At 42.2% G+C, this 24,433-nt stretch overlaps 1 protein-coding gene across 12 annotated transcripts in view; it reads right to left on the minus strand.

Annotated features, from left to right (window-relative positions):
• The window catches only part of GLRA2 (glycine receptor alpha 2), a 111,067-nt gene that overhangs the window by 14,454 nt on the left and 72,180 nt on the right, over positions 1-24,433 (minus strand). For 8 of the 12 annotated variants that reach the window (XM_081858730.1, XM_081858734.1, XM_081858723.1 and 5 more), the window contains 2 exons: positions 6,531-6,680; positions 5,595-5,714 (listed from right to left, as the gene is read on the minus strand). The exons of 1 other annotated variant lie outside the window; for it this stretch is intronic. In XM_081858730.1, coding sequence (XP_081714856.1) covers positions 5,595-5,714; positions 6,531-6,680 — 270 coding nt within the window. The remainder of the gene's footprint in view (positions 1-5,594; positions 5,715-6,530; positions 6,681-24,433) is intronic. 3 more of the 12 variants (XM_081858727.1, XM_081858732.1, XM_081858731.1) reach the window with 1 other exon arrangement.

The raw sequence follows: 24,433 nt of genomic DNA on the forward strand, positions 1-24,433 counted from the left end.
ATTCTTCCTGAATGGAATTTGGAACAGGAGTAACTTAAGCTGCCATGACTTACATGGGTGTACATTACACCAGCTTTCTATAGTTAGGATTGCTCTGTGGGTGTGTTTAAGTAAAGGTAAAGGGACCCCTTACCATTAGGTCCAGTCGTGACCGACTCTGGGGTTGTGGCGCTCATCTCGCTTTATTGGCCAAGGGAGCCGGCGTACAGCTTCTGGGTCATATGGCGAGCATGACTAAGCTGCTTCTGGCAAACCAGAGCAGCGCACGGAAATGCCATTTACCTTCCCGCCGGAGCGGTACCTATTTATCTACTTGCACTTTGACGTGCTTTCAAACTGCTAGGTTGGCAGGGACCAAGCAATGGGAGCTCACCCCATTGTAGGGATTCGAACCGCCGACCTTCTGATCGGCAAGTCCTAGGCTTTGTGCTTTAACCCACAGTGCCACCCACATCCCTGTGGGTGTGTTTAAAGGGTGCCAAATGTCCACACCGCTGTGACACAGTCAACCACCAACAGGTCTGCCCTGAAGAAGTGTTGATCTTCAGTATAACTAACCAACCAACTTCTATCGGTTGCCTGAAGCAAATTAGATGCTAATGGCAGTGGGAATCATAAGGCTGTCTTTCTCACAATGAAACCCATGTGCTTGAGCTTGCATTGTGAGGGCTAAAAATAGCCCAGCGAAAAGGGTTTTCCTTGAGCACTTCCATTATTCACATGATGCGGAATGTTACATAAAACAAACAGGGCACATTTTACCACAAAGTGCTAGGAAACGCAAGGATCTGAGGAAGTATAAAACATTTCCACTGGGGACAGAAGCACTGAATATTTTTCAAGGCAAATCCAGCCTGGGGAAAGGAGTATTTTATTTATTTATATATATTTTTTTACTGACAAGATATGAGTGTTTCATTTCAGTCAAAATTAAGTAATAAAGCTATGCCTTTACAAATAGCCCCAGCCTTTTGTTGTCTCCGTTCCTGATATGACTGAGATGTGGTAATAATGCAGCACGTTATCAGATTGGGTTGGGGAGGCTGGAAGGGACAAGGCAAGAAAAGGGACAACCATCTGTCTCTGTCTGGCAAAGGCCCATCCAGAAATCTCAAGGCACTGATTTCATTCCCCCCCCCATAGAATCATAGAGTTGGAAGGGACCCTGATGATCATCTGGTCCAACACCCTGCAATGCAGGAATATGCAGCTGTCTCTTATGGGGGACTGAACCTGCAACCTTGGTGATATCAGCACCATGCTCTAACCAACTGAGTTGTCCATGAGGTAAGTTCACATTTTGGAAGAAACAACCCAGCACTGAAGCAAAGAAGCAGGAGCTAGCAATAGGGAACAACCCATGCACATTTATGGAATATATGCTTTGCAAACACACGTCGCTCACGCCTTAGCTACAGCAATATGGCTGAAACACTAGGCTGTGTACACACCATACCTTTAAAGCACATTCAAAGTACATTTCAAAGCACACACACACAAACACTAAGGCCACATACATGCTATATGTTTAAAGCACATTTTCTCTCTGAAAGAATTCTGGCACTGTAGTTTGTGAAGGGTGGCTGGGAATTGCAATTCTGTGGGGGGTAAACTACATTGCCCAGAATTCTTTGAGGGGAAGAATGTGCATTGAATGTAGCATGTGTATGTATGCAGACCCTCACCCCCCCCCCTCGGTACTCTGTCCATATTAGATGCCCGAATGTTTACTACAACATTCTCTAAGCTAGAAGCAGACCATTGTTGCTTCTCCAGCTAGTTCCTGAGATATGCTTCCACAGTTGCAAAAGATTTCCGCCCCTCCACATTGTGATACATGAAAGTGTTTCACACATGAGCCCTCTGACTGTACGTATTTCTGAAAGCACCGAAACTCATCTGCACTTCTTGAAATGGCTGCAGGTATCACAGAGTGAGACACAAATCCCCCTTTTCTCTTTCTTTCCTGCCACTTCTGATTTGAATCATGCAGCACAGAGGTGTAAGGAAGAAGCAGCTGATAATGACAAGGATTTTCTGAGGAGTGGTGACTGCTTGAATTTCTTGGCAGGCCACTTTAGACATCCAGGGTAGGGGAGCTAAATGAGAGTGAACTAGCAAGCTCTTTCCTAACTAACATGTATGCAAATGTATTTTCATCCTTCCCCATGTATATGATAATGAGACACAGATCCACACTACTCTTGTAAAACCTTTGACTTTTCTTTTGCTTTGGGATCAGCAGCAGGGAACCTCAAACCCTCCAAGCGTCCCTATTTTCCAGGGAGGGTCCCGGATTTACAGAAGCCGTCCCAGTTTTTGATTGGATCCCAGAATGCCCTGCTTTTCTTTAGGACGTCCCTATTCTCATCAGAGAAACGTTGGAGGCTATGGAACCTTTTCCAGCCCTCAAACAGCATTCATTTGGTCGACCTTCTGGGGAAGCGGGGGAGGGTCAGATGCAAATAAAGGGGTGTGTCCAGAAGCAAAAGTATGTGGAGCAACAGACGAGACTGAAGTCAGCCCTGCAAGAATTTAGTCTGCACACTCATCCCCTCTCCTTCATTCAGCTAGGCAAGCAAGAGGCATGACCACAGGGCCATAATGCATTCCAGCCAAGCAAAAGCATTTGAAGAGGGCACAGAACAGTCAGTGAGAAGTGTGGACTACAGAGATAGCATGGTCCAGGGAGAATCTCAAAGGCCAGAGAGAGTGGCTTGGAGGCCCACATTTTAAGCATGCTCCCTGTTTTCCATTATGGTAAGGGTCATGCCCCCAAAGAATCCTAAATCCAGGATCCCATTTCCTTCCTATATTTTGGCTGATGCATGACAAATGATATTCCGAGTAGCAAGATACACCAGATCATTCCAGTTGTACAGCTGTTTCTAGGGGGCAAGATACTTCTTTTAGACCGGTCTGCTGGGGCGGGGGGAAGCAAATCACAGGGTCATCTTTATAATATAGAGGAAGTAACTGGACTTCTGGGTATTGATGTACAGTAGATGTAGATTGAAGCACCTTGTTCTGTCTGCAAGTGCTTCTGCTCAGGTTATTGTGGCATAAATATGCAAATCAATTAACACGTCCCCCTGAGCTCCAGTTTTCTTGATCCCACCAGTATTAATGTAACATCAGTGCTAACAACAGAATCAGCATTGTCAACCCTAATACAGAGGTCGGCTTTTGCTGTTGCCAGCCTTTTGGGAAATATCCTGCTTGACTTGCCACATGAGACAATAGCTTCTTGAATTATTCAGGGACAACAGAATAAAGACTTTGCAGCATGCACAGTGCTTTTTGCTTTGATCACAAAGGCAGATACTTCCCTTATAATGCAAAATTACCCTAGTTTCAAAAATTATTCTTGTTACTTAGCACTAGCCTTGGCAGAGATATAAAAAAAATCCAGAAGTAGGGGGAAGTTCAAGAAAGTTCATTTTTATTGTAAGAGTGTTGGTATACCTGGATTTATTTATTTTTTAAGTCTTTATTTTTTTTAAAGAAACTGGAGATATGAGGAATTGTATTGAGGACCTTTTGCATGCAAATCATGTGATTTATCTCTAGACCATGGCCTTCCTCAAAGCTAATCTGCTTCCCTCAGTTCAGCACAGTATTCTTTCTTCTCTTCCTATGGTTGAGAATGTTCTTCTAAATAAACTTCTAAGTAGTAGGGTTGGAGAATATATATGATTTCAAAGTGATTTTTGTCCTCATAAATGAGACAGCATTTCTTTATGCAAATTCCCAATGCAAATTAAATATTCTGGATGTGACAGTGATGCTAGATACAGTTTTGGTTGCTCTAGCTCATGAAGGAAATTGTAGAACTGGAGAAGATGCACAAAAGGGCGACAAAAATGATGAAGGGATTGGAACAGATTCTGTACATGGAAGGTTGCAATAGCATTATAAATGTGAAATAGCACAACTAAGTGGAGACAGTGGGTAGAGGGTCCCCCCCCCACATATTGCATAACACGAGAATGCAAGCTAATCTGATGAAACTAATTGGCAGTACAAGAAAAAGTGCTTCTTTACAAAATGTCCAATTATTTTATGGGTATCACTGCCACAAGATGTGCCAATGATGGCTACGAGCATAGATAGCTTTCAAAGGGGATTACAGAAAGTCATGGAAGATCAGAGTATCAAAGGCTACTATTTAATAACTGGGCTTTTTGAAATTTCCTTGCTCAGGGGCTCCTTGCTCACTGAACACTGTGTGGCAGCGCTGTGGGAGGCGCTGTTGCCTTCAAACTCTACTTGTAAGATTCCTGGAGGTATCTGCTTGGCTACTCCAAAAAGTTGGGCCTTTGATCTGATTCAACAGAGCTCTTCTGTTTTGAGACTAGGCCATGCGTTTGTCTAAAGCTGCTCAGCAACTATCAGCAACATTTTAAATACGATGTCCTAAACGTGCAGGTAGGGTTGTTTCTGTTCTGTTCACACAACTGGGTTCTGAAAATGCATTTTGACGAGAGGTAGGATACTTGTCACAATAGCATTCTTCACAGGTGACCCCGCTTTCTTGTTTGCCAAACGAAACACGACACTAATTGCAGTGAGCATGTCTGAGTTGTCCAGTGTAATTAGCAGCCATGGCAAGGAGAGGAGCAGGCAGGATCATGGCATACCCTCCAATGAAACTAGGGACATCCCAGTCCATAATGATAATTTTATTATTTACACCTCTCACAGCTTACTAGGTTGCCCCAGCCACTCTGGGCAGCTTCCAACATATATAAAAACATAATAAAACAATAAGCATTAAAAAAATTCCTTCCCTATACAGGATCAGACAGCTTGTGGGTTGGATAACTCCATGCCCTCCAACATTTATCCAATGAAAATAGGGATGTCCTAAGGAAAAAAGGGACATTCTGGAATCAAATCAGAAACCGGGACAGCTTCTCTAAATAGAAACAGCTTCTGGAGAATAGGGACACTTTGGAGAGCCTGTCATGGCACACGGCAGGATAACGTGCCTCCCCATACCATGATCCTGATGAAAATTGCCCTACCCACAGCTGGTATTGTCTCTAAGAGGAAAGCCTCCATTGGCATAGATGGAGGCTTTGCTTCCGGGGAATAATAGCAGGTGATGGGGCTTAATAAGGTCACAGGATGAGGGGAAGAGTCAAATCCCCTTCCCTTGTCTGGGCCCAGTCCTGTCCGTTCTACTACTACTGAGGTTTCTGTTTACACTGAAATAACGAAACACACATGTTGCACTCATGGCATCAGTGCCACATGCAGATTGGCTCTGAGTCACAACTTCAAAGTTCAGCAGGATAAGTGCATTGTAAATAATAGCAGAAGTAAGCTTACCCATGTATGTGCTAATCCATGGTGAAAGAAGCAGCAGGACTGCCATGAAAGATGTAATGGGAAAGCAGCAGAAACACAGAGTACAAGAAGTCGAAACATACCAAGATCTACATATGGTCAGAACTGTTCTGTTTGACATAAGAGTTCTACTACTTACGATGCCATAAATATTGGCAGTTGCCAATTTATGACATCATTTTCATACAACCTCTCTCTCTCTCTCTCTCTCTCTCTCTCTCTCTCTCTCTCTCTCTTTTTACCCTCAAACTTGGATTGCAGATCTGATTCATTATCCCGTGTGCTGGTGACTCTTTCATCCGCAAGCCATTCATACGCCGTACCGACTCGACGCTTTCATTCCCAATAGCCACAGTCTGTGCCTGTTCCCAGATTGGTCAGAACAGAGAGCAGCAGCAAGAATGGAAATGGTGCAATGATATATGAAACGAAACAAAGCAAAACAAAAAGAAAAGTAAGAATGGCACAGTTATTGAAGAGCATCCTGGTGAACAATGTAAAGCAATTGAGAAGGAGATTGATTGGAATTGGCTATGAAAGTCAAACTAAAGCAAATAGTAGCTGAAATAATGTGATTAGTATGGTGTATGTGTTGTTGTTGTTGTTGTTGTTGTTTGTTGAGAAAGATGGGTGGTAAATATCATATGGAGGTCAAGAGAAAATCAACTTTGAATGAGTAGCTATTGTCAGGACTCCAGGCGATAAATTACTTCTAAAATTCCAGTTCAACATAATAAAGGCACTTTAGCTACTACATTGCAAATACTGGTTGATGGATTGGCAGCTAAAGCAGAATCTAAAGACAACAATGCTAAAAAGAATGAAATGAAGACTGGTGCCTGGAAGACATTCAAATTAAAAGTGACATGAATATTCACAGCAAGCCTAAAATTTGCAAATTATCATGGGTTTGCCCTTTCGATATTGAATATTTCTTTACAGAAAGGCATACTTGGACTTGTTTTGCAAATATGAAAAACCTTTTGTTTTCAGTTCAGGCATTGATAGAAACACAATGAACTCTTGTTTTATATTCTCAGCTCCTTTCACTGACTAAAATTTTGAGGAGATAAAGAAATATATTTTGTGTCTTGCGTGCTAAAGGGAGGAAATCAGAAGAGTGCAAACAATTATTTTTTGGGGAAAACCATGATTATATGGAGGATAGAGTCTTGTACCTTGTTTTGCCTTCTCTGCCTTCTCCGAAGCCTGAGAAATTCCTTATGTTGCCTTGACACAAAATTCACTGCTGCGTATTCGAGCAAGGCAGCAAACACAAAGAGAAGACACACAGCCATCCAGATGTCAATAGCTTTTACATAAGAAACCTACAAGACAAAGGAAACGGGAAATAAAAATCATGGCATCTTGTAATGAGGAATGACAGATCTGCATGAGATGAAGACAGAAAACATCTACAGAGAATGTGGGCTTGCACAGAGAGCCTTTGTCTTCTGTGTTTACTAAGCACTGCAAACTGTCACATAATCTAGAACTGCACTGAATGTTCTCTAATTTTGCTATTATTCCCTTTGAAAAGTACTACAGTTGATCCAGTCAAACAGATGGCCAGAATACATACACACAGGGCTGTATTAAGCATATGCAGTGCCGGGGTGCAAAGATCCACCTGGCGCCCCCCCCCAGGGAGCCCAGTCCCAGGAGTGCAGGAGAATGGAGCCAGCCACCCGCCTCAGAGTCTCGCTGGCTCAGTCGCCCCAAACTCGTGGTGCAGCAGAAGAGCCCACCGTGGCACTCCGAATGATGGGTGGGCTCTTCCCCAGACTCAACTCTCGGGCCCCAGACTGTTGGCCTGGCGACCCTGAGAGCCCAGTGCCCAGGTGCCCCACACCCCTAGCCCCTATGGGTAAGATGGCCCTGCATACACATCTCCAACATTCACACTGTTTTGTTACTGTATGGTGACCCCTTTGATCTGTTCTCCTCCGTGCCATTTTCTTTAGTCTCCTCAAGTGTGATTGGCTGCGATGACCCACAGGGTGTTCATGACATCATTACTTCAGACGTAACATCATGACATCATTATCAAAATCACTTTGGCCGCCACAGCCACTCGGATTCAAGGGCAGTGTGGCTGAGGACTATGAGGGGAAATATGATGAAGAGAAACAGTGCTGAGAAGAACAGCAAAGATTGGACAGGTGTGTGTTTACAATTTTTGCAGGAAATCCACTGAAATTAGAAAGCACTTTTCAATACTCTTGAGGAACATGAAAACAAGTGAGTCCTGACAGAAACGCCAAAAGAAACTCCCCAAATGAAGGAGTTTGTGTTTTATATATTCAGAAATATCACCACCTTTGCAGCAGACTGAAGTTGAGAACTTTATTGTCTGTCCACCACTACATTCGGCATAGTATCTAGAATAACTCTACAGCCACAATGCTGTGCACACTAACTAGGGAACGGTGGTAGCTAGTGAGGTAGGGTTGAGCAGGTTACCTCTCATAACTCTCAGTCCTACATCACCAGCTGCTACTGCTGGAGAGTAAGTAGTAAGTCCTAATGAAGGCAGTGGGCCTTATTTTCATATCAACACGCAGTAAGACATGTGTATAAGTAGAGTCAGGAGGTTTAAAGACAGCAACGGACACTGTCAGTATATGATAAGACTTTCACAAAGAAATGGCAGCAGAACACAAACAGACAAGGGGGAGGGACCAACAGCACCCAGAAGGGTCTCACTTCCTCCATTAGGGTTTAGGAAAAAGGACCATCAGGACCTGAGGGCAGAAATAGCAAGAAATGGGCTGCCCTTCATTTTGGTTTCGGAACACATTCATAATAAGCAGCAACAACCTCCTGAGTTTCATCCCACTCCCCTTCCTCTGTTTTTTCATTCATTCAGTGCCATCTCAAACAAGTTACTGCCTAATTGTAAGTGAGCAAAATGTTACGAAGCCACTCCAGTTTTAAATGCATGATGTGATTTGGTCTCCAGTACAGCTGTACTTGGCATTTGTTGTGAGCTCTTCTAAATATATATTTGCAACACCTTCATAGCATATCTTCCTAGTCCCTGCTCCCCTGCCCTCCATCCCATAAAACCACCCACCTTATAAGGAATGTATGAACATCTGGAAGTTGTTCTGAGTCACCTTATTGTTGAATGTGAAGCCTTAAGGATCTGCATTTCTGACTGAAAAAAAATATCCTTCCCTAGAGGCACTGAGGGCAGGAGGGCACTTAGCCATCCTGTCACTTAAACTTCCAGATGCTGCACTAGCTGGATTATTTTGACGCTGTAATATTTTGTGCTGTGCTGAATTTTGCCCTCACAGTTCTAGAGAATCATTGCTCATAAGGAAAAGGCTGCCCTCCTGGTCTCTTTCTCAGGATTCTAGAGAACTTATTTTATAATTTTGTTTGAACATTTTAAAAAATGTTCCTTAATTATGAGGGAGGTGAGGGGTGTTTAGGATTGAGTGAGTGCCCCCTTTCATTGTACAACCATCTCTGGGTCTTCTGCAACCTTCACTTTCTGGGAGCCCCACAAAGCCATTTCCGAGCTTGGAAGGAGAGGGGGTTGCGGGCTACTCCCTTCCACACATGCGGGGGCTGGCCTTTTGCCTCCCGCGAGAACAGGGAATCCCTGGGCGTGCCTTCGACCCTGCCCGCCAATCGGCGGGCTGGGGAGGCAGGGCCTAGCCTATTTAAGGCCAGGCACGCCCGGCCCTCTTTCCCCTTTGCAGCTGAGCGGTTTTCCCATCCCACCCACCCTTTAGGCTTAGCTAGCTATGACCTTGCTATGGACTCCGGTTGGTCGCCGCAAGGGGCCTGGTAGGAATTTTTCCAATTTGGCGCACTTCTAGCCTTTTGGTTTTTTTGCCTACCTCGTAGCAAGCGTCACAACTTCCGCGGTATTGGCGGTTAGGCATTGGCAGGGGTTAATTGTTATGCAAATGAACGGGGGGAAGGAAGCGCCATCACCTTCCCCCAATGAAAAGGGTAGTCCGGTAGAGGACTCCGGGGGGGCGTTGCCTTGTCCGAAACCTAGGGAGGTAAGGGCCTCCGGCACACCCCCGAGCAGTGACACCCGTGGGATCCTAGTTGACGTACTTCAACAGGACTCCCACAGCTTGTGGATAACCCTTCCCGGTCTCCATGCCGGGTAGTCGATAGGAGCCAGTGCCTAAGGCCAATACCTTTCAATTCTGTAATCAATAAAGTTGTGGCCTTTTTATGCCCATTAACCTTCAATAATGTGCCCAGTGTCTTCATTTCACATGGGGGAGGGGACTTGCCACGCAATATGCTTGGCTGGGCTTTCTTATTAGAGTGGGCACTCCAGAAGGCTACAGAGTGCAGGCCACCAGAGAGGTTATTTGTAGAATAAAAGAAAGGACAAACATCCCTTGGACATCTTGAAAGAAAATAGTCACCCTCTTTTCTGCCTTGGTCAGACCACACATGGAGTACTGTGTCCAGTTCTGGGCACCACAGTTTAAGAAGGATATTGACAAACTAGAACATGGACAGAGGAGGGCAACCAAGGGTCTGGAAACCAAGTCTTATGATGAATAGTTGAAGAAGTTGCTTATGTTTAGCATGGAGAAGAAGAGACTGAGGGGAGATACGATAGCCATCTTCAAATAGCTAAAGGGCTGCCACATGGAGGATGGAGCAAGCTTGGTTTCTCCTGCTCTGGAGGTTAAAACCCAAACCAATAGATTCAAGTAACAAGAAAAAAGATCCCAACTAAACATCAGAAAGAACTTTGTGACAGTAAGAGCTGCTTGAGAATGGAACAGACTCCCACAAGAGGTAGTGGAATCTCTTTCCTTGGAGGTTTTTAAGCAGAGACTAGATGCCCATCTGTCATGTATGATATAGTTGAAACTCCTGCATTGCAAGGGGTTGGACTAGATGACTCTCAGGATCCCTTCCAACTCTACAATTCTATGTTTCTATGATTCTATACCCCCATGTGCCCATTTCTTCTATCCAAATCAGTTCCCCAGAGTGATATTCTGCCCCAAGGCAGAATCACATAGATTTATGTGGAAAGAAAATATAGCATTATTCTCAGTGCATTGCAATAAATAAAAAACAGAATCATAGGTATAAAATCCTGCATCCATAGCAACAATCGGCAAACCTCCCACGAGTGTCAGCAAGATATATATCGTCTCCTTTTTCTGTTATGGAGTGTAATTCTCAATATTGACCATTAGCTTCTAAGGAAACAAAGCTAGATCTTTTGGCCCGTGTTTGTTAGTGGCTCACTAGCTTGTCACACAACACTTTGTGGGCCAAACTAGATGCCATTAATAATTATATGAATTCTTATTTTAGAGTAAACAACATGTAGGCACAGGGGTGCCTGATCCAGATCAAGGGGAGGCAAAGAGTGCTTAATCCTTTGCTCTCTGATGAAGTCCAGTTCCTAATTGCACTTCTCCCGTGCTGGCTATTTGCACTGTATGGAAGCATTGCAATTCTGCTCAGGTACACGGGGCCAGGATAAGAAAGAGTCAGCATGATACTGTCAGTACTCTATGAATACCATGAAGTGCTCAGTAATAAAGCCACAGGAAATAGGAGTCCATATTAGACTGCCTGAAGGAACAAGGAAAGGTGCTTTACTTCACTCTACCCTTATGCTGACTTAGACTACATGGAGAGGTGGATCTTGCCACACTGACCAAAAGAAGTGGACTAGATCTGGTTTAACTGACTAAATTAGGGAATCCTAAAGGTTTCTAGATTGCCTAACTTTAACTGTAGTCCACATAAAACCATGCAATGAGAGGTCACTGGATGATTCATTATTGTGGAATAGCCATGCTTTGCTCAGTCATTGTGTCTGGCACATCTGTATGAACAAAATGTCCCCCCTCTCATCTTTTCCCTCAGCTTCCCCCCACCCCACCCCCAGAGCTCAGAAAATCTGGCATTGGCTGCATGCACGCTATATGTTTAAACACATGGCTGCCCCCCAACACCCATTAAAAAGTACAGTTCCCATGATTCTTTGGAGGAGATCCATGTGCTTTGAATGTGCTTTAAAAGTAGGGTGTGTACCAGAGATGCATTTTAAATAAAAGGGCACATTCTACTCATGTAAAAACATGCCTTAGTTTGCCTACCCATGGTCTAAAGCATAGCTTTTCTTACAGGCTATGGAAGATATAGATTTCTCTAGCCATTTTCTCCTCTGTCGATTGTCACTCTTCTCTAGGAATCTAGGCACTCACTTTTAGAGAAAGGATTGGATACTGTGACAAACAAATTAATTTTTAAAAAATCCATAATTTGCCATGCAGTCAAATGATCATTAATCAATTCAAAGCCATTTTTTCTTAACCCAAACCAAATATCTCATGCGGATGCTGAATTATTTTGTTTTTGATGACTATGAGTGATATACGTCAGGAAATGTGCTTGCAGTTGCTCTTGATCAAAGATACCTGGAGCATTTTTACCTGCCCTGACACCTGCAAAATATTAAATCACTCAAATGTATTAAATGGCACAAATAATATAAGATCTATTTTTGCCTTCTGCCTTTTCTAAAAAAAAAATATTTTGTGTAACATGTCCACCCCACCCCCATAAACTGGAATGCCCCCATTCCATCTCCAATGTCATCAAGGTCTCTTCTACCTTGGAAAGAGGCCAGACTTGTTACCTTGAGTCTGCCGGTGGCAAAGGACTGAAAAGTGCTCTTATTTGCTCAAGTGTAATTTGTGAAGAAAACTGCAATTTGGGCTATATAAAACTCTTTCGGAGGGGGAAGAAATTATTCACAGAGACGGTCTTTAGCGTACTAGGACTACAGGGGTACTGCATGCTGACCAAACATAGTTGTAAAATAATGAAATAAATTGAATTCAGGGTTGCTTATTGCTAGGATTACTATTATTATTTTGGTTAAAGCACCTTGTCATCATATCAGGTATGATCCGCATAAAAAGAAAAGAGTCAAGGAATTTGTAGCATAGCAGTGAAGCCAACACTCAACAGTGCCACAATCCATAGTCATACATTTCGCCTAAAACCAACACACATACGGATCCCTTCAAACCACCACTTTACATCTTGTTTCATAAATCTGTCTCATTTTACGCGTGGGGGTAACAAGCATGCAAGGGCTATTCGGGGAAGTTTTTAATGTTTAATGTTTTATTATGTTTTTATATATGCTGGAAGCCATCCAGAGTAGTTGGGGAAACTCAGTCAGATGGTCAGGGTACAAATAATAAAATTATTATTATTATTATTATTATTATTATTATTATTATTATTATTATTATTATTAAAAATGTACCCCAATCTATGCACTCAGAAGATACTAAAGAGCAGGCTTCCTCAAACTCGGCCCTCCAGATGTTTTGAGACTACAATTCCCATCATCCCTGACCACTGGTCCTGCTAGCTAGGGATCATGGGAGTTGTAGGCCAAAAACATCTGGAGGGCCGTGTTTGAAGAAGCCTGCTAAAGAGCTTCCACATTCACTTCTGTGAAGGAAACAGGACTCGAGGTGGGGTTTGCACATAAGTCTTCTAGCCCTAATCATGGTTTAAGGAAGAAAGACCATCTTTTTCCTTTTCGGAATGAGGATATTTCAGCTACCCAAACCTAGAATGACAAGGACCTTTTCAAGCTGGATGAGAAGAGGCTTGATCGGTAGTGATCATAATAAGAGGAGATACCTCATTTGCTCACATTCCATCATTTAATCTGATGTTGTTTTCAGTGTCGGCAAGGCAATTGTCACTAACCAATGGACTTAATTTATTCATTGCTAATATGGAGAGACTATCAGTCATAAGAAATAAACAAATATACTTCCTTTCATAATTATGCCTTGAAGAAAGTCATAGAAATTTGTGTGCTTTGAAAGAAGCTTCAAATGATAGAAAAGAATTCAGGAGGAGGCTTTTTTTAAAATAATTTTTTGGCTAATCATCAACAGCAAAGATCAAGAGTATTTTTTTTTTAAGCCAATAGCTTCAGGCTTACTTTTTCTAATTTTAGGTTCTTCTTATTTGGTTCAGTGAACTGGATCAGTTTTAATGGTTCACTTAGTTGTGACTGCTATAGAAACTACAGTGTGGAAAATGTATTTTCTTAATGTACTGCAGTCACCTGCATAGTTGGAGTCATTCTGAATTTCACCAGCGTTTTCAAAGGCAAAAGCAATACAGAGCTGTTTGTGTGTGCACACGCAGTTGTGGGTGTGCATGCACACACCCACATGTAGAACACTTAACTGGACAATTCAAACATTTACATTTCCAGCTGCTAAATACTGCATGTCTTTGTTCATTTTGCTTATGTTTTGCAATGCTGAATAAAATAAACGATACCTTTAATTTTGCAACAAAGCTACTCACATTACCATTTTAAACAAAATGTTGAAATCAATTAAATCAAAAGTGCTCTCCACTTAATATCAAAGCTATCAAATGTTAAATGAATTAGGTAGCTTACACTTTTGACTATTATAGGGGTTTTTATTATATAATTTTAATTACGTTTTCTGTTTTACAATTTAAAATACTCATTTTACATCCTTAAGATATCAGTGACTTCCCTTCTTCTCTTTCCATGGTTCATTTTACATATCATAAATCCCTGCATATTTTACAAAGACTATATCAATCAGTATTCTATTATTGCATCCATCAAAACTTATTTACACTGTTGAATTTATCTTAATGCTGCCAGCGTTTTCAGCTGTACACAATTATTTCCCATATATTCCATAAACATTTCCCAATCTTCTTTAAACGTATGCTCTTCTTGTTCTCTTATTCTATATGTTAAGTCTGCAGGTTGTATGTATTCTGTCAACTTAAGCTGCCATTCTTCTTTGGTTGGCTTGACTATTACAGTTTTTTCTGCACACGGGCCACCATCAGCTTTTTTGGAATTCGTTTGGACTTGTTCATCTAGCTCAGCTGTTTCCAACCTTCTTCTCTCCAGATGATTTGAACTACAACTCACATCAGCTCCAGCCACTGCATACAAAATGTATTTATTGGGCAAAATTCACATTAAAATGCTAGTGAATTTTCATGAGCATTTAAAAAAAAGAAAGAAAAAGAGAATGCCCCATTGCTGCAGAAGTCTGAAGAGCTAAGGGCTCATCCAGACTTCTTTTTGCAGTGTGCTTTCCAGGCACAAGTCAGTGCTTTAAAGCTTCATGCCCAAGCATTATTTTTGTTTGTTTTTTGGCCCAGTGCATTTTACCACTGAATCCACAAAAACAGCAAATGCCGTTTGAACTGATGGAGTGGAAAAACACGGATTTTCCCATGGAAAGTGCCGGGACAAACATATGCACACCTGCTCAGACACAGAGCTGAAAAGCTATACGAAAGAAAGTTGGAATGAACCCCAGATTTAAGACTGGGAACTGGAGAGAACCTTCCATCCCTTTGCTAGCATGATACAGCCTTTTAATCCACTGTAAATGGCCAAATATAAAGTTCTAGTTTACCCTTGAATCCTTCCTGCAAACAGTGACAGTCTGGAGGCACTGAAAGTCAAACAGTGAAAGATATTTGGATGGCATGTTTTGTGTACAGGTACCAAAGGCTCTTCCAGATGAGCTGCTTCTACAGCATTTGCATTGATTTGCTTGCACAAAGCTTACATTGTGGTTTGACTATTGAGCATTTGTTCTGATTTGTTTATGGGATGGTTCTACAACAATGAGCATTCACCCTGATTTGCTTGTGAGGTATTTATACATCATCCTGTTAACCATTTGTTCATTCCTCACTTCTCAGTTCTTTCCCACGTCGATTTCCTAACCACAAAAAGTCCATTCAAAATGTGGATTTGTTTCACTAGGTTGACAGAGTGCTTTGATTCACTTTAATTGTGCAGCCCTAAATTTCCTGGCATGTGCTCGAATCTTTTCTGCAGAATACTTTCTGGAGCTATTCTGTGTCTCTGCAAGACCTATGTGATGTTCTTGAACATCTGCAGAGCAAGTCTGCCAAAGGTGAGTGAAACAGTCCAAGTCTCACAGCGAAATGTATTTGGGTGGTATGGTTTGGGCACAGCTACCAAAGCAGTAGAAAGAGTTATTAATCCTTTCTCTCCTTTAAATATCCCTTTCACTGAAACATATGAACAATGTTGTGAAAAGACACCTCTCACCTCCCACAATTCCTTCTTGGACTCCTGGTATTTATTTATTTTTTAAAAAGTTGGGCTTGTAAATGCAGGTGTACAGGGACTTGCTTTTAAGCCAGACCAGTTTTATTAGATTCCCTTTCATGTTGCACCTTGTGAAAATAAGTGCGTGCACTTATCTCACTATGATGGATTTCTCTCGGTTGCTGGCTGTCAAGAAAACTTGTTAGTTACAGCGCACCCATCAAGCTTTATTTATGGCTTGGCTTTGAAAGATCACCACATCAGGTTCCTGTCCAGCTCCTTTATGAAATGTTAAGACAACAGAAATAGTGTATGCTCCTGTAGTACAATATTCTCCTGCAATCCCATAGAGAACTTAATGCACAACCTGGGAGTTGCAACTTTTCTGACTGACCGTCCCTTTACTTGGAATAAAGTGGTTTATTGATCGTGCTAGCTGGTCGGCTGCAACATCTCAAAGCTGGGATGTACCACAATTTGATCCCATTTCACCATCATGGGATGACCCAGACCACTTGCTGCTTACCAGATGATAGATTTTTTTAAAATAAATATTTATTAAAGTTTTTAAATATAAATGCACAAATAATAAACAATCTTGCTTCTGTCACAGACATAGTTTCATCACTTCTTTGGACTCCCTCACGTCTCCCGCTCCCATTTACATCGTTAAAAGTTTTTTCCAAACAAATTATCAACTTGTTTACAATCTCATGTCCACTCATTCAAATATAATCTAGCAATTCTTCCAAAAAATTTTATATTTTCTTTAGTCTCACTTATCATCAATTTTAAATCTAATTTAGTGGTGGCCAATTTTTTATAATCTAGCATCCTTCTTAACACTCAACCAAATTACAATGTTTTTGTAGATACATCTTAAATTTCTTCCAGTCTTCCTCCATCTTCTCTTCTCCCAGGTCCAGATGATAGATTTTAACTCGGTCCAATCACATGACAAATTAATAATTCTTTTCTCCTTTGGCCTTTGGAGTCCTTCATCTTTTTATAGAATGTATTTTTTATATAGAATAAAGCTGGAGAATGTGTGTATACATATATGTATACGTGTGTGTGTGCGTGCGTGCATGCGCACACACATTATCACAAGTGTTTATTTTGCTAATGACTACAAAAGAACCAGGGGGAGGGGCAGAAAAAAGCAGCTCCACTTGAACAAAATCCTAAAATGTTGTAATGTCTGTGTGGAAAATCATGAGGCCCAATAAAAGTTTTATGTGCCTATATGAAGCAGAATGCTGCTCTAGATTTATAACATATGGTACCCAGTGTTATGATTATGGTTCTGTTATATGGATTGTGGCCATGCCTGCACAGTGATATTTTTGTTTGACAAGCTTCCGCAGGAGGTGAGGATGGGCAGTTCAAACAGTAAGTGTGAGGATGGATGGTCACTTTTTATTAAGCCCACAGAGAACAATGAACCTGTCATACAAACCATTCCTCATAACTGCAGCCTGGCATGCCTCTGCAGGCTTGTTTAAAGTGAACCGAACAATCAAACACCAAGATGCAATCACTGTGAAGAATTATCTGGGCTTTGGTCCCTGAGATCTGCCCCTCCTGGGCTTGGTAGTTACTTGCTCTCAATGACAGGAAGGCATGGCTTTGATGAACTGAAGTGTCTGCATGGGGAGTGATGGAGCACATAGAACTCTGGGTTTAAATATGCCGATGCAAAGGCCAAATCTGTGCAGTCTGCTAAAACTCAGTGCATTCAGTTTTGTGTGCACCACCACACCTCATGCAACTACTTTGCTCAAGCTAGCAACAAATGACACCATGTTCAAGAGGGTAATCTAAAGGGACTTTAGTAAAAGAGTGGCTAGCCATGCACACAACAGCTGTGTAACTTGGCCTGAATGCTAGCTTTCAGGGTTCCAAGAGCTGTCCTTCACTCTTGCAATTGGAAATTTGTTTGCTAACAGTGTCACCGCCTTGTTTTGAGTGGAACTCGCTGAATGCAGATTCTGTGCGTGCTGAATGGAATGGAATGAGAGTTGTGGGGCATCATCACTTAACTGACCTCCTGGCAGATGGATCACTGCTGCTTACTGGGAGGTAGAGCTGGAAGGGCAAGGCAGCAGGACGGTGAGTTCTGTGAAAACAGCAGGAGCACCATTGGTGCTCTTGCTGGTGTGTTTGCACAGTGCCAACCAGCTGCCAGCTGTAACTCAGTTGCCATAGGTCAGGTGAGCACCACCACTCTGCCACCTGCGACTGTGGATAAATTGTAACTCATTTAGAAATTATATAAAAGTTGTGCTAATTCCAAATTAGCAGCACAGACCATTACTAGATGGCAAATGCCTTCATATCCTAGCTAGTTCAACTATTGGCTGTGAAACATTGCCTCCAGCTATTACTATCTTGTTTCTCTTTTCTTGTTTCAAAAAAGTCAAAGTGCTACCATGGGACTGAAGGAAGCTAATGTTAAAAGAGATGAATCTCAGCATAAACTTGCAATTTAGAAACGTGGGTTGGCAGAATGAGAAAATAAGGGCAAATATACTTGATGATTGGCAGAAAGTGACATGCAATGAATTCTCCACCTCTTAAATTGGTCTGATTTTGCTATGAGAATAGCAAGTTCAAATGCAGCAGTTCTTTTGGTCAAACGCATCTAATGTTCCCTCTCAGAATGCAGATTTAAAGTGAATGGGTGTCATATAGGCAGAGATATCATATATGACAGGCATTCACAATGCACATACACATATCATTGAAGAAAAAATGTGATACTGAATTTGCTTGGTCTTGGGCAGCAACACATTCCCCTCTTCCTTCGCTGTTGTACAACTTATTGCTAGGATGAGTTTGCAATAAAAATTCCACCGAAGCCTTAGAAATCTAGGGTTTATCTTGTAAATCAATACATGGTTTTGGATACCTTATTTACCACACCCTCAAATTTGTGAAACATTCAGATCAGTAGCTTACAGACTCTATGTACATTATGTATTCATGGGACACCCCACCTCCTTAAGATCTGAGTGTCTCTCTCCCATTGTCAAGAAGGAGACCTACCAAAGAAAACTAAGAAAAATACACACACACAAAACCCTGGGAAGTTATTTGTTTCTTTGTCTCTTCTCTATACATCTAGACACCTCTTAAGATGTCACAATCAAATTTCATGTTCCTGAGATCAATGAGATTTATTTATTGTATTTGTTTGGATATAGTTGGGTGCCAATTGGAATTCCAGAAAGCTGGAGCAGAAATATAGGAAGCCTGGTTTCTAACTGGTGCTCATTGATAGGGAGACAGTAGGGGTGAAGGATGGGGAGCTTAGCACTGTGCATCATGGCAAAGCCAATCTCATGCTCTTGCTGCTCCTCACAGTTCTGAGTTCCCTTCCCCTCACCCCTCTCCTCTTGGGAAACACCAGCAGCCCACTGCAGTGGGAAGCTGGAGAGCAAGGGGGCCTCACCAGGGTGACAGACTCAGACCCACCCTGTCAACTCTGGCTAGTCAAAGGAAGAAAGGAGGGTGGAAAGGGAATACCTGGGAAACAGGAGAAGCATCAGCGTTTGTTTCAAAGGCTTCTGCTTAGCAGTGGACCCCCAGCTGGTGCCTGACTATGCTGCCTGTTGATGCTGGTCATGCATCTCAGCGCTGCATAGCTTTGAAACTTGGCCAAGATTAAGTTTAAACAATGCCTTGAAGCCCATGAGCAGCTACATGCAAACACCTGACCCTCCTATTGCCTTAGCAACTGCATGCATATCTAAAGCATTTTCTGCACACTTCAGAAATACCTTCTTTTGGAAACCTGAGTCATCCAAAAGACGTTTGTATTCAAAATAAGCTAGCCTCATATTTGCTGGATTCTGAAAAGGCAAAGTATTTGTCAAGCATAATGCAGCAGTGTTTTGTGAAGAAATTTTGAGGTAACTTGGAAGAAACCCAACAACTTCTCTGTTTCTGCTTCCACTTGTAGGTAGAAACTGTTAGCTCACTAAATACAACAGAAGAATTAAATGATTTGCATATACTGCCTTCTATTGCTTTCAGTAAATGTTAACAATATGTGCCCTTATCTGCAATGATTGGGAAGACTAAATAAAGATTGGGGAACCTCAGGCTCAAGACCTGAGTGTGCTCATCCAGAACTCTGTTCAGCCATCAGGCCTCAAGTGAGTAAACTCTGGCCCACCTGCTTCTCTGTGTATGGAAACCTTTGTTTTTTGTTTGGCTGGGATGTCTTACAGAAGTATAGTTTTGCCTCTCACTCTGTCCATCATTGGCCTGCAGCTCTCAGCAAGCTGCCCTTTTCAGATTGTGGCCCTCAGGGTGAAAAAGCAGGGGGGTTTTCAGCTGGAACTCAGCTGAACTCAGTTTCAGCACCTCTCAGGTGGGTGCCATTGCCATTCTAAGAGAACAAGGGTGATTTATGGCACCCCTTTTTCTAGAAACCCTGATCAAAGGGGTCTTTTGAGCATCTTGAGCTGCTTCTAAGCATACAGGGAGAGCATGCAATTTCTGCTTCTGTCTGCAGGATAAATGCAGCTCTAGAAGATTCCTGACTTTTAGGATCATATTTTATATATACCGGATGCTGTATTGTGAGGTGAGATGACAGGGCTGCTGTGATCCAGTCATGTGGAATTTCCTGGAACTATCTCATAGAATAACATCTTATATCCTCTGAAAAACCTCTGTTTTTCTTTCAGTATCCAAACAAGAACAACAGTTTCAAAAGAAAACAACAGCAACAACATCATGAACTGTAAGACATGCAGTCTGGTCCTGCAGTTACTGATATGACACTCAATATATTCATGAATATATTTACGTCTTACTTTGTATGTTTCGTTCCTTTGTTGTCAACCATTGTTCTTTTGTGGTTGTGTTTGTGTATACAGCCCCCCTAATGTATTAAAATACTGTGGAAACAAGGTTTTAAAACCATTTACTTTAGGGCTCTGATAAACCATGAGCCTGTGATGTATTCATATTTGCTTTCCAGTTATGTAAGATAAGACATGAATATTTGGGCAAGATATTTAATGGCTGCCATTTACTCTTCACTCCTGGCACTTTAGTAAGTCATCAAAGGGAAGCTGTGATTCTCAAATCACTCTGTTTGACACTGAGGTTGCCAAAGATGTCACATACTTTAAAGACATTTGGATGGGAAAGAGAAAGAACAAGGGCATCTTTCCTTCCTCCTGAAACTGTGGGAGCTGTACCATGCTAATTGTTTTATTGCTATATGTTCTCTCTCTCTCTGTCTCTCTGTGTGTGGGGGTGGGGGGGCTCTGGAGATGGGAAAAGGTGAAGGATTTCATTTCCCCCCTTTTCCTCCCACCTGAAATCTCCCCACAGAGTTCAGAGAGAGCCCTTTCCCCCTTCTTTTTAGCCTCACATCCATGCCTATAAGCTGTTAAGACCTTAAATGGCCCAATCCCCCTTCACAACCATTTTCCTTCCATTTGAGTGGAGGCTGGTCCACTCTGCCCTCAGTCAACCCCACCTGCACGACTTCTTTCTTACTATCATCAAGAGAATGGCACTGCCTGTAGCAGCTTCCTCTTCCATGTTTCCCCTTGTAGAACTCAGCAGGGAAGAGGATGGGGACAAAACTAGAATTAGCTGGCTCTGCCTGTCATTAGTTCTGGCTCCACCTGCTGTTGACCTCCTGGTCTTCCATCCTACCAGTCCAAATGGGCATCAGTCTCTGCTGTTTTGTATCTTCCACTGAAACCTTCAGAATTTCACAGGACTTCTGGATATGGATCCTTGTTGCACCCCCCCCCTTTTAAGGACACTTTTATCTTTTAATTTTCTTCTTCTTCTTCTTCTTAGCCTATCTGAGGAGTACCATGAGCATCCAGAACCTACTTGTTTTTGGCTGCCTACCTTTTTACTGCCAAACTGAGAGGCACCAGACCACCTAAGTTCCATATTCAAAGGATTGATGATACTGACCCTGCTGGCAAATTATTTATTTGTTAGTTTATTTTGTTCCATTTAAGGACCCTTTCCTAGGAAACATCTCAAAGTGATTTAGCAATAACACACCAGCAATCCAAACATATACAAAACAATTTTATATCTAAAGACCATTTCAAAGGTAAAAACAATTTCAAATCCTATACATAGATGGGGGGAGACGAGGGGAACTCCACTTAAAAGGTTTGTTGAAGGTCTTCAGCAGGTACTGAAAAACAACAGAGGTGTGCTTGAAAGGAAATGAACTGTGACCCCTGGTTTTGATTACTTGCAAGTTGCTGTACAGAAGTGGTAAAAACAGAGGGGCTTTCAAGGATTTTAAATCACCTTTGTGTCTTATGATTTCTTTTTTTAAAATGCCAGAAATGTCAGTACAATCTCCTCTGCCATTAGTAATTAGAAATATAACAAAGCTTTCGTTTCCCTGGTGAACTCTGTTTCACACATAACCTGCTGAATTTATTTCTTCCATGTAAACTGACATTTACCTACCTGTCATCATGAATCTACAGTGGCTGCGGTGAAAAAGCAAGCCAAGAAACCTATCAGGCCACCAAAGCTGGGAAGATCCAGGCAGATAAAAAGCACTGTGGAGAGGGGGAAGGTATCCACCAGCTCAGGGATTAGGGAGAGGGGAGAAATTAAATACAGTTCACATTTGAAAGCGAATCTACCCAACTTTCCAAAGCAATATGTTCTTCCAAGTCCACACTTCTTTGAATTTTTCAGCAGAGCTCTCCAGCCATGTATCTAAATCATGCATAAAATTGGACTGTAAAGGACTGTGAAGCAGCTTGCAATCATTATTCTAAAATATCAGAGTATTGTGTCACACAAAGCCACCTTTTACAGAAGAAAATAATCTGTGGTTAGCCTAAAGCTCCTTGACTATGGGCATGTCTATGCCTGCTTTTGTGCTGTTATTTAGGCCTGGAGGTGCAGATTGAAGATGACAAGAACGCGCCCCCCAGCCTCACTGTTGTGGTCCAAAGGAAAGCAGAGCAATATGTTTGGTGCCAGCTTGGCCATAGAAGTTGCTGGAAGGAGGTGTACAAGACATCACCCAGCCCTAATAATAATTATTAGGGACTCTACTCTAGATTTGTGCAGGGTTTGCTCCTTAGCCTTTGCTTCTCCCAAGGTGCAAGGCAGCAGAGATTTAGGATCAGAGCTTTTCTTCTCCTTAGATGGCCTACCTTCCCAGGTTGACAAGCCCCATTTGCCCCTCACTCCCCCCTGCAGCACATGCAGAAACAACCTTCTTGACCCAGTGGTCTCATCCGCCAAATCCCCTGGAGCCTGTCTTCACATGCAGGGGAAGTTCTACCCTCACCTGGTTTAGCTGGCCAGTTGAAGCCATTTCCAGGGTGTGGCTGCTGTCACATGCTAACAGCTTCCAGGAGCCACAAGTGAGAGCTGAGTGCAGGGTAGGGACCAAAGTTGGACAAACTACCTGAGAAGGAGCGCGGTGTGTTCCTCCCCCAACACCCCATATACCCCAGGTTCATGATGGAGACAAATAATGCATGTGAGCCTATGAAAACAGGTCACAAAATTCCTTATGTTGGTTTCCTTATGTTCTTTTGCTTCTATGGACCAAAATGACTATTCTTCTGAAGCTGTCATGGTTGACTAAATTGAGTGTTGAGGGAATGATCCGTTTCCCTTTTACATGTCCACATGGTTCTGAAAAACTGCTTAGAGGTGCTCATGTCCTTTCCAAAATTATTTTAGAAGAAGGATACTTTGAGTTTTCAAAGGTCACCTACTAGTGTTGTTTACTACTTTATAATTATTTTCAAATGAGAAGTGAAGGTTCTAATCAGCAGCTTGGCTGATTAATAAAACACAGGAGATGCTCCATTGTCCCAAACTACTTAACGAGAAACTCATTTCTCAAAGCCCTTCTTAATTACTCATGATTACTCGTGAGCAGATTAGCTGTACAACATTTAGTTCATCCACATCTCTGTTTCTCCTCCAGCTGTTCCTCTTCCTTTCAGTTCATAAAAGATGAAGAGTTTTCTTTCCTTTTCACTGTATCATCCATCCTCGTGCCTCCCTCAATTTCTCTCCTAAGCATGGATCCACCTTCACCCATTTAACTATTCAATACAGAAATACCAGTAAGGATATTCAGAATGTTAATATGAAATGCAAATTCCACCAAGCTGTAGCTAAGGGAGAGATGGGAAGCAGTGCTGCATTCTTCTCTTATGTCAAGAGACTGGCTGCCATCGGCTCCTCTTCTCCCAGAACAATTTCCCTTTAAGATGATAATTATAAGAACTTCGTAAGTTTAAGAACTGGTATCTGAGTTTTATTTTTTCCTTCTCCCTCCCCACCTTTTTTTTTTAGCATCTTAGCATTTCCAAGAGCATGGGTAATCATATGTTTGTGGGGACATAGAAGAAATGTGATTCTATTTCCTTATCCTTCTACAGGAAGATACAATGGATGAGGATATTTTATTTAGAAGACCTGGTGATCTCTAGCCAATAGGGGCATATCTTCAAAGTTATATAGGGTTGAATCTCTCCAAAGAATCCTGGGAATTATAGTTTGGCAATGCTGATGAACATTCTCTGTTGACCTGTCCCTATCTCCTCCCCTCCCCTACACCAGGTGTGGTGTAGTGGTTAAGAGCGGTAGACTCATAATCTGGGGAACCAGGTTCGCGTCTCCGCTCCTCCACATGCAGCTGCTGGGTGACCTTGGGCCAGTCACACTTCTTGAAGTCTCTCAGCCTCACTCACCTCACAGAGTGTTTGTTGTGAGGGAGGAAGGGAAAGGAGATGGTTAGCCACTTTGAGACTCCTTAGGGTAGTGATAAAGCGGGACTATTTATAGACTCTAAGATATTCTCTTCCTTCCATTTTTTCCTCTCTTTCCCTCCCTTCCCCTCCTATCCTTTCTACTGAAGCCCTCTAGACATTGAGTTCAAGTGGGCACAGGATTGCAGCC

Source organism: Podarcis erhardii, assembly GCF_964252035.2.
Source record: "Podarcis erhardii genome assembly, chromosome: 4".
Classification (NCBI taxonomy): domain Eukaryota; kingdom Metazoa; phylum Chordata; class Lepidosauria; order Squamata; family Lacertidae; genus Podarcis; species Podarcis erhardii.